The 10,697-nt window shown below is 33.6% G+C and overlaps 1 protein-coding gene and 1 pseudogene across 1 annotated transcript; both read right to left on the minus strand.

Annotated features, from left to right (window-relative positions):
- Positions 1-656: 656 nt before the first annotated feature.
- LOC127119251 (protein DETOXIFICATION 27) lies at positions 657-2,722 on the minus strand. The gene is made up of 8 exons (XM_051049452.1): positions 2,444-2,722; positions 1,824-2,365; positions 1,654-1,740; positions 1,521-1,577; positions 1,191-1,429; positions 985-1,103; positions 813-902; positions 657-716 (listed from the first exon to the last, which is right to left on the minus strand). The coding sequence occupies exons 1-8, from the start codon at positions 2,720-2,722 to the stop codon at positions 657-659; spliced, it is 1,473 nt and encodes a 490-aa protein (XP_050905409.1).
- Positions 2,723-4,662: 1,940 nt separating this feature from the next.
- LOC127122995 (putative leucine-rich repeat receptor-like serine/threonine-protein kinase At3g53590) lies at positions 4,663-10,013 on the minus strand (annotated as a pseudogene).
- Positions 10,014-10,697: the final 684 nt, after the last annotated feature.

The following is a 10,697-nucleotide window of genomic DNA, read 5'->3' on the forward strand; positions in this document are numbered from 1 at the left end:
AAAATCTAAATAGTTTTTTCAGTATTTCTTTCTTTCCTTGTATTTGGGTTGAGTACCCCTTATAAATTCTTAATTTGAAAATTTGAAAAACTAATTTATAAAATTTGAAAGTTATTAGGAACTTATTTGCAATTTTTAAAAAATTTTAGGGATAAATTTGAAATTTTCATAAAATATAAGGGTCATCTTGCAAAATTTAAAAAATAAATAATAAACAATTTAACATTTACATTATATAGAGTGAAAGAGTAATTTCAAATTATTTACTTTTTGGTGTCATTTGAAATTCCTTAAATTTAACTTGAATAAAATACTTCATAAATTTGTATCATTTTAATAATTCTCTAAAATTTTTATCCAAACAATAGATTTTGGTCAAATCATTTTAAATTCCTTAAAATTTTTTTTTTTTTTTTATTGAAATGCTTTATCCAAATATACTCTTAGATATTTTTAGAGAATTTTCTAATCGTTGTATCTATCGAGAAATTCAATATTTGTAATGTTAGCTTTCAGGCCATTGTGTTTCAGCCCACTTGTAACATTATACTAGTAATTACATAGTTTCAACCAATAAAACAAGCCCACCAATGAAGTAATGAGCAAATTTATGTTTCAACTTGAATCTCTTCAAAATGTCTTAAACAAAAGAAACACTAATTCAGTTGTTGTTTTTCATCTGAAAACTTTGAAACGTGCAATTTTGCTTTAGCTGCCTGCAATTTTAACCAAAAAAAGAAGTAAAATAATATAAGATTATCCAAATTCAAAAAGACAAGAACAAAACAAAACAAAAAATACTAGATAGTTACCTCTTTCTCCCAATCACACCTAACTGTAATCCAACACAATATTAATGTCTGAGTTGCTGTTCCACCAAAAATCATCGCTGCCCAGATTCCCTAATTGTTTCATTTCATAACCATTAACATTCTAGCAAATTTTCATAAACAAGTAAAAAAAAAGTATAGAAATTAAACATACCATAACTCCTTGATTAAAATACCAACCCATTAAAAATCCAAGAGGAAGCCCAATAATATAATAGCAACCTAAATTTATGTATGCAACATATGATTGCCACCCTGCTCCGACCGCCACTCCTAATTTAATATCGACAAATAATCATAATCATTAAATTTTTATAAATATTATGTATAATTCCAAGGTCGAAAATATAACAGTAATACCTCCTAGAACTGGCTGAATACTATTAAAGAGAATAGTGTATGCTAAAAGTTTAGAAAGCTTCGCTACTTCATCAAGAATAGGCTTACTAGTAGTAAAAATGTATGCAATTTCATTGTGAAATGCCAAAATCAATATCAAGAAAAAAAGTCCTATTGCTAATGATGTCAACACAGACACTATAGTAGCAAACTTTGCTCCTTTTCCATTTCCAGCTCCAAGCTCATTTGCAACCCTCACTCTGCATGTACATAGAAAAATAAAATAAAATAAGAAACTACAAAATTTAGAATAGCCATGTTATTGAAATTAAATTAAGACAAGCATGTTACCCAGTTGCAGCAAAGAATGCCAAAGGAATCATCATCTCCAAACCATTTATTGTCATACTGCCAAACAAAATTTTATATGCAAATAATTGTGGTGCATGGCAATGTTTACAAATAATCATAAATTTAAATTTACCATATGGACAAAGCATCTAGTGCAATCGCTGCATTTGGTAGATTCCCTGTCATCAATATCAGAATTTTATAATACCAGTTCTGCAAACTGCAAAAAAATGTATTAAAAATAATAATACATATATTTAAAAATGTATAAAATTTATAAAAAAGGTATAAAAAAAGTTTTACCACATCATAACTCCAGAAGGAGCCGAGAGATTAAGAAATTCCCAGAGGCCAGAAAAAGCCTCCATAGAAAACCCATTCCATGTCAAAGGACAACCGCCACAAACAGTATAAACGTAAAGCCCAATCGTTAGGGCCCACCAAGAGAAATTCAAAGTTGCCGCAGCTCCAATTAATCCAAGCTGAAACTTATACACAAACAACCAGCTAACAAGAATATGAACCAAAAGTGCCATCAGAGAAACCCAAGCTATAACAGCGGTTTTAAGTTGGCACTGTAAGAATCTACTGAGGGGAAACTGAAAGGCTAATGTGAAATGTAACGGTATCATCCACATTGCAACTTCTCCTGATAATACCGCTAAATCTTCTGGTTGTCCCACCGCTTTTAACACCGGAGTTGCGAAAAGATATATTGGTAATAGAAGAATGCAGCAAATGAAAAGTACTATCCATGACCGTTGCATGTATACTCCTAACATGTGATATTGTTTTGCTCCGAATGCTTGTCCGCATAGTGTTTCTAATCCACTTGCCATTCCCAACTGAAGATAATGATTAGTGCTTAGTTTTGAAAGGGGTAAATTATAATAGAATATTAGAATAGTGTTAGGTAAATTTACCAAGAGTCCGAAATCGAAACCAACAATAACATTTACAGCGATGTTGATAGCAGCAAGTTCAAGAACACCAATATGACCGGCGAAGATTTGAGTGATGACCAACATAGAAAAGGATGTAATACGACTGAAAATGGCAGGACCTACTATATGCCATAGCTTCTTTGATTCAATCATAACCTTTCTTGTAAGAGATTCTTGTTGTTGTTGTTGTTGTTCATTTGGTAATATTAATGGAACCTTTGCTTCTCCTAAGGGTGAAGATAGTTTTTTGTTCGACATAGCTACCAGGCAATTTTTGATTACTTTCTTAGAAGAATTTTTTGAAGGAAATTGTATTTCTGTGCTCACTCAGAATCTTGTTATCATTTGTTTAATCACGGTAGAGAGAATAGATAATTTTCTGCAACTTTGATGTGTATTATATGGCGGGTGTTAATTATGATCTGTGCGGTATAATGATATGAGCTGCAACATTTCCATATATATTACAGAAGGATAGTTTTGGTTGTAGCTTGTTAGGTTTTAACTGCTGTGCTAATATATTGCTACTTTTGTAGTTTTGGAATGTTGCTAATTGCGGTCTGTAATTTTATGGTTTGCAGTTTCTGTTCCATTCTGTTTTGCAAAGGTATTTCCCATGGAGATGTCGCTGGTGTGGATCACACATATTCAATTTAGTTAGAAATGTTGGTTAAATATGTTTTTCTATAATGAGTTTGAGGGGGAGAGGAGAGAAGGCTTTTGAAAATGAATTTTTCCAAAAAGAATTTTAAAAAATTATAGAAAAATATTAGATATTTAAAAAAAAATGAATTTATATAGAATCATAAAAAAAATGTTAATTATTATTAAATTTTTAATTTTTAGAATATTATAACAATCTAAAATATATTTAAAATTTTTATACAACCTCTTTGAAATCTTCCAAAATCTTGGTTCAAAACAAATTTTGAGTTTTCTCAAATTAAAAAAAAATTGATATTATAAATAAAAGTAAACACTTCCTATCAAAATCCTTCTATTCTTTGTCATTAACCTAATCTCCCTCAACTATAAATTTTCACCATTTCCCTCACCTAACCTCTTATTTACCACAACGCTCCTCTTGACTCTAATTTTATTTTAATAAAAATAATACTAATACTATTCTCCTTTTATTTTATTATTTCATTCAAATAACACTACGCCAAATAAGGGAAAAGAGAGCGTTTTTTTTTGCCTTTAACAGCGCTTTAAGGCGCCCTCTAATCTGGCGCTGGCATAGGTAAAGACAGCGTTTTTTTTCCTGGTGAAAGCGCTCTCTAAAGTGGCTCTTTAAGCCCTTTAAGGGCCACTTTAGAGGGCGCTTTTTAAAGAAAGCGCCCTCTAAAGTGGAAACTTTTAAGGGTTTAGAGGACGCTTTTACTGGAAAGCGCCCTCTAAAGTGGAAACTTTTAAGGGTTTAGAGGGCGCTTTTACTGGAAAGCGCCCTCTAAAGTGGAAATTTAAAGGGTTTAGAGGGCGCTTATTTTGGAAAGCGCCCTCTAAAGTGGGTGGTTATTTAATTATTTTTTTTAAAAAGCGCTATATTTTTTTATTTATTTTAGACAACCTGTATATTGAAGCAGTACACCTAAAACTGTATAATTTGAAGCCCTTTTTCACACATTGCATTCAACAAGCCTTATATACAACAATCCATACATATACAACAATCCACTGATATATAATCGTTTAACTTCTAAAGATTCTAAATATACAACCAATTCATAACTTAAAAAGAAATAAAACTAAGTAGCAAAAGCATCTCTGAGATGTATGTTATTTTTGCTAGCCGCAGTCTTCTTAGGGTCCGCTTCCTGAATCGAAGTTCATTTCTAGCAGCCATTCCTCGCATGCCGGTTTGAATACAAACAGCTTTGGAATAGGTAGTTTTATAAGCACTTCTCGAAAGATACATGCGGATTTGTTTCTGGATTATCAAAAAATTCATTTTATTAACTAATTCATTTTACAAAGTGATTTATAATTTGGGACAATTTCTTACCAGAAATCCATTCCCTTAGTGTGCCGTTGGGCATGAATTCATAAATCAGCATCTGAACCAAGAAAAGAAGTATATGAAATGATACTATAGTAAACTATCAAGCAAATATGGCAAAACTTATGATGATATGCATAAGATAAGTGTAGCTATAGGTTATTTACCTGCTCTCCTTCTTCGCTATAGTAGCCTAATAGAGAGACAAGATTTCGATGATGTAACCTCGATAAAAGCTCAATCTCAGTCAAGAACTCTTTTTGTCCTTGTAATGAATTTTCTCCTGCTCGCTTAACGGCAACAAATGTTTCATCAGATAAAATGCCCTTATAGACATTTCCATAACCTCCTTCCCCAACTTTAGTCGAGATATCAAATTTGTTAGTGGCGTGAGTCAACTCTTTCAAAGTGAATGCTTTCACACCATCTATTTTGATACATACATTAGAGGCTGCAAAAAGAAATAGCCATTCGAATAAATTTTACTTCTTCAAAGATTAATCAAATTGACATTATCAGAAGAAAGCATTAAAATACTTACACGTTCGTTTCCTGGAAATCAAGTGCATGTATTTCGAATTTCTTCTAAAAATTAGGAGCATGGTTATTGCGGTTATTGCTAAAACAGCAGCAACGGCTCCTATTATAATAGCAGCAATAATGCCTGTTTTTCTCTTTCTGCTCTCTGTATTAATAATTACTATAACAATAAAATGAAAGTACTATTAGAGAAACTCAAATATAATAAAGAATAATAAAATGCTGAGATTGAGAAACTTACTATTTGCATAAGTTGAATAGAGTTTTATTTTAGAAATTTTAAATACAAGTTGACGAGTATATTCTCACAATCTTTGAAGATAAGGATATATTCCGCCTCGGGGAATTGATCCGTTGAGTTTGTTATGGGACAAATCACTGCAATAGCAGAAAAATACTATATAAATATTGCGATGAAGATAAGTTAAGGTTTAAAATATATACAAAGTTTATAAATAAAATTGGCTATTTACATACACAGTTGTCATATTGGTTGAAAGATTATTTGACGGTATAGACCCAGTGAACTGATTCCAGCTAAGATCCCTAAACCATGAACCAATCGCAAATGAGTTTGTAGACAAAACAGAAGAAAATGATTTCGTTGTCATTAGGCACAATATAAAGCTGAGCCACGAGATATACTTAAACATACAAATATTTAAGACTTGGTATTGAATTTAAATCGGGAATAGCTCCTTACAGGCTGCAATTTCTCAGACTCCTGTAAAATCAAGAGGAAACATTAGCTCAAAAAACAAAAGCCATGTTCTTGAATTCATTATTGAAAACTTGACGGTAAGCTTTTCTAAGTCCAAATGAAGCCTAAACAATGCCTTTTTTAAATACTTTTAATACACACATTTACATGAATACTCTTTGGCCGTGAATCATGGAGAAACAGATACTCCATATCCTATGTCAAAACTCAAATTTGAGGCTTGAAGGAGTTAGGAGAGAACACGAGACCAAATTTCTAAAGGCGATTTCAAGGCCGTTTAAAAGAATGTTTTGACATAGTGTATGGACAAACAATAGTCATTGAATATTTGTAGCATCATATATTGAGCGCGAAAAAAAGGACACGTAGATAACAGTACTTACAATTTTACAAGCCTGGGTAAATTTTCATAGGTAGAAGGAATTCCATTCTCGCTGAAATTATTGTTATCAAGTTGCCTATAAGTGAAACAAGAAAGAATCAACTTTCCAAGACAAAAAAGATTGATTAGAGCATAACTTGAACATGTTCGCTAATCCTCCTCCACAGGTCAAGCAAAAGCATGTCAATAATGCAATATATACAATGAAAAAGTTATTATATGTTACTATTCTAGACAATGTAGAGCATAACATACAGTATTTCCAAACTGTGTAACTTGAAGAATTCTGGTGGAAGATATCCCGATAAGTTATTGTTATCCAAAAGCCTGTAGAGTCATGTTAACAAGCAGACACAGTTAAAACTTGTAAAAAAAAGAAAATCAATTTGGAGATGCAACTCTTAAGTTTCAAATCATAAAGGAAATTTGAATTGGCTTCAATACTCACAAATGCATAAGATTGGAAAGGTTTGAAAGTTTGGATGGAAGTTGACCAGTGAACGAGTTGTTGTTCATGTGGCTGTAATTGTAAGACAGAAAAGCAGCAGAATAAGTACATGTAAGAAATCGAGCTTTATGTTCTGTTGATGAACAATTTTGGTTTAGACATCCACTTACAGGTGTCTAACGTTGATCATATTCGCTAACGATTCTGGCACAGAACCTGACAGTTGGTTTTCATCTAGTTGGAGTCTATTCATATTCGTAAGGTTGCCAAGCTCATCCGATAAACTGCCAGATAATTTATTTCCATTCAAGAGCCTGCGTATAAAACATCTCAATTAAGCGCTTATGCTATAAGCCCTAGTCATACAAAAACTTGACGAGGATCAATACTAATAATTCATTTTCTTTGGTAAGTTTCTTACAAGAGTCTCAACGATGTAATGTGTCCGATTTCCTTTGGTATTATGCCAGTCAGATTGTTCCACATGAAATCCCTTCAGCATAAAACAACGAAGATATTAGCACGGTATAACATATCATCGTTTATTCTTCTAATTCATATAGAAATTGTTTACCAGGAGATAGTAGAAAAATCAAACCTGGTTGAAATGCTGCTGTAACTTCTCATTTGTCAAATTGATACAAAATTGCTCGAAGCTGAACAGGGCCGATGTAAAGTTAGTTACTGTTAGAACAATAACTGTGGTTCAAAAGTAAATAGATACGAAAAATGTAAATAGAGAACACAAAAAATTCGATCACAGAGATTGGCCAAATGTGCATACGTCTATAAACTTCATATAAAATTAGGCAAGAGGGTGGTTAAGATTAAGAACCTGTTTGTCTTGAAACTCTCGAATCCGTATATATCTAGAACTCCAATTAAGTTCTTCGAAGTCAGAAGAGAAACCAAAAATGAACAATAGCGAACGTCAGAAGAGAAACCAAGTAATATGAAGATTAGAAAAATACCTATGGTGTCAAAATCGAACAGCTAACAACGAATTAATAGAAGGAGGAAACGTCGTAGATCTAACAGAGGTGGAAGGAGAACGTCTTAGAAGTAGCGAAAGTCGTAGCAGTGAGAACTCTAACGTGAAAAAGAACGAAAATAACATAGAGTGAAATAACAAAACGCGCAGTATGTTATAATTTTAATGTTTACTAAAGGGGACCTTAGAGGGCGCTTGTGGAAAAAAAGCGCCCTCTAAAGGGGGCCTAAGAGGGCGCTTATGAAAGCGCTCTCTAAGGCTTTCCAAAAGCGTTTTATAAACTGGAAATGCACATGGACTTATAGAGCGCTTTTTTAAAAGCGCCCTCTAAGGGTAACCTTAGAGGGCGCTTTCTAAAAAGCGCCCTGTATTGTTGTCCCTCTATCTCCTCCTTATTTTTTCGCTTCACCTTAGAGGGCGCTTTATTACAAAAGCGCCCTCTAAAGTGCGCTGTCTATTCCAGTTGTTCGCTCCTTATTTTTTCGCTTCACTTTAGAGTGCGCTTTTGTAATAAAGCGCCCTCTAAGGTGCGCTGTCTATTCCAGTTTTTGGCGTAGTGTAATAACACTAAAACATTATTTTACTCCATTGAATAGTTCTAAATGAATCTACCAACCTCTAATTATCCTCCATACTCTCTACCTATTGATTATCCACCCTTGTTGTCATAAAACATCTCAACTATCACACAAATAATAATTAGATACACACATAAAATTATAATTAGTTAATATAAATAATTTTTAGAAAAATGGGGTGTTATAACTCTCCATCTGTTAAAGAATTTTCGCCCTCGAAAATTACCTCAAGTGAACAGATTCGAATATGAATCCTTCATCTGGATCTTCAAGCTCCCTTGTTACGTTTCCACGAACTGGTCCTCTCACATTACCCTCATCAAGGCAATATGATAGGCTATTCCTCCTATTATCAGCAAAATCTAGTAAGGACCGATGAAACACAGAGTGAACTTTCGAGACTTCATGGCTCGACCAACATCGATTATTGGGGTAACTCTAAAAAACATGTGACTTCCACCTAAAACTCAAGTGTTTTCCTCCTCTTGAATCATTTTGATCTTCTCAGTCGTCTGCTGAACAATCTCAGATTCAAGCACAACACTCTCGCCTGACTCATACCAACACAAAAGAGTTCTACACCTCTTACGCTACAACGCCTCATACGGTTTTATCCTAATACTAACATGGAAACTATTGTTGTAGGTACACTCAATCAACTACGAGTAGCTACTCCAAGCACCTCCTAGTTTTAAGACACAAGCCCTTAGCAAATCCTCTAAAGACTGGATAGTCCTCTCTGTTTAACTGTCCATCTGTAGATGATAAGCGGAACTAAACTTCAGGTTAGTTCCAAATGCAACTTGCAACTCTCCAAGAATATTGATTTAAATCTCGGATCTCTATCCAGCATAATACTCAAAGGTATACTGTAGCGGTAAATTCATGACCATTGAGCTATTGGTTAACTCAACATCAATAAAACAAGAGTCGCCACCACACTTTTATTGCTTCCAAAGGAAAAGGGAAAAAGTACGAACAAAACCCAAAGATAATAAGTTTTCAAATCAAAACTAATAAAATGTCAGAGATTACAGGTAATGGGGTTGGTTACACAGAGGGAAGATATTAACACCCAAAGTTTCCTAGGTACTCCTAGGGAGCCCTTTTTGTGTGCAAGTGTGTTTTAGTTGAAAAAAAAGGTGTTTGTTGAAAATTGAATATGGAGATGAGAAAATAATTAATTTATTATATTTTTGTGTTTGACAAGACCTTCGGTCTTATGCCTATGTACCATGATAGAAATGAGGGATAAAAACCTCGTAGTTCGTGGTAAAAATTTCAAAGATTGGTAGATTGATTTTAACAAATGCTTAAAGATATTTTGTTATCAATGGGAGAATACTCAACCAAATATCCACCGTAATGAGTGCTTTACAACATTTAAGAGGGAGGACTCCAACTTGGATTCAATCAACAAGTATGTCACTAACCCCTAATATATGAAAAGATTTACAATCAATATATCATGGAATGGGAGAATTATATCCCAACCAAAGATAACTCAAATCTAAATGCTTCCTTTTGAAAAGTTTAAAAGAAAAAGGCACAAAGTGGCCAAAAATATTGGATGAGGTTGTTAGTTCTTTTTGTCATTTTGAAAGTTAAGTCAATATGATTAAGTTCATTTACAAATTTGATTAAGAAAATGTTTTGAAAATCAAAAGCATCCATGCTACCAGCTTGAGCAAAAGCAATAGCTCTATCGATGAGAAACTCAGAAGTTAGCCCCCAGATTCCTCCTTTCCTCGTCATATTAACATCAATCTCAGATTTCTTCAAATGAAGAGCATCAGCTCTGACTTGAGATCTCATAATCTCCTCTAATCCACTGAAAGGCACCTTTTTATATACGGGTATACCTAAGAGATGAGCGTACTCCTCTAACATGGGCATGAGCTGATAATCAGGAAAAGTGAAGCACCGATAAGTGGAATCATAAAACTGGACCAATACATTCAAGATTCCTTCCACAACTTCGGTAGACAGCACAAATAAAAGCTTCCCATGACGTTGCTTGAAATCCAAGTGGTTAACTATAAAGGATGTTAGCTTCCTTAGCTCTTTCAAGTTAGGACATCTGAAACTGTACTTCTTAGTGTTCCTTCGTCCATAATCCATGGTCTGAAAATATTTGCAAATATGACCTTAGTTCCTTGAAAATTTATTGTTGTGATGAATGTTATGATACGCATGTATGCATGAATGCAACAATCACACACAAGGCAAACAAAAATAAAGGTCAAGGGATGGATCAAGTCATCATCAAGATCAATCATCCATTTTGGTGGATTATGGTTTTCACCTTATCAACACCAAAGATCCATATTAATTGACAATAACTGATCGGATCAACCGAGAGTCAAACGGTTTGTTGTGAGTCACGAGCATGAAGTCGGGTTAAGAACCATCCCGAAGGAGTGTACTAAGGATAAAAACCTATAGATCATGTTCTACAAAGTTACCAGAGTCGTGCATCTATCAGATACTATAGGTTTAGATGACTGACTTATCAACCCATAATATTCTCCAGAGAAACTCGTCTGAGTGTGGTATCGCGTAACAATTGTTATC

The sequence above is a fragment of the Lathyrus oleraceus genome, chromosome 2 (genome assembly GCF_024323335.1).
Source record: "Lathyrus oleraceus cultivar Zhongwan6 chromosome 2, CAAS_Psat_ZW6_1.0, whole genome shotgun sequence".
NCBI lineage: Eukaryota > Viridiplantae > Streptophyta > Magnoliopsida > Fabales > Fabaceae > Lathyrus > Lathyrus oleraceus.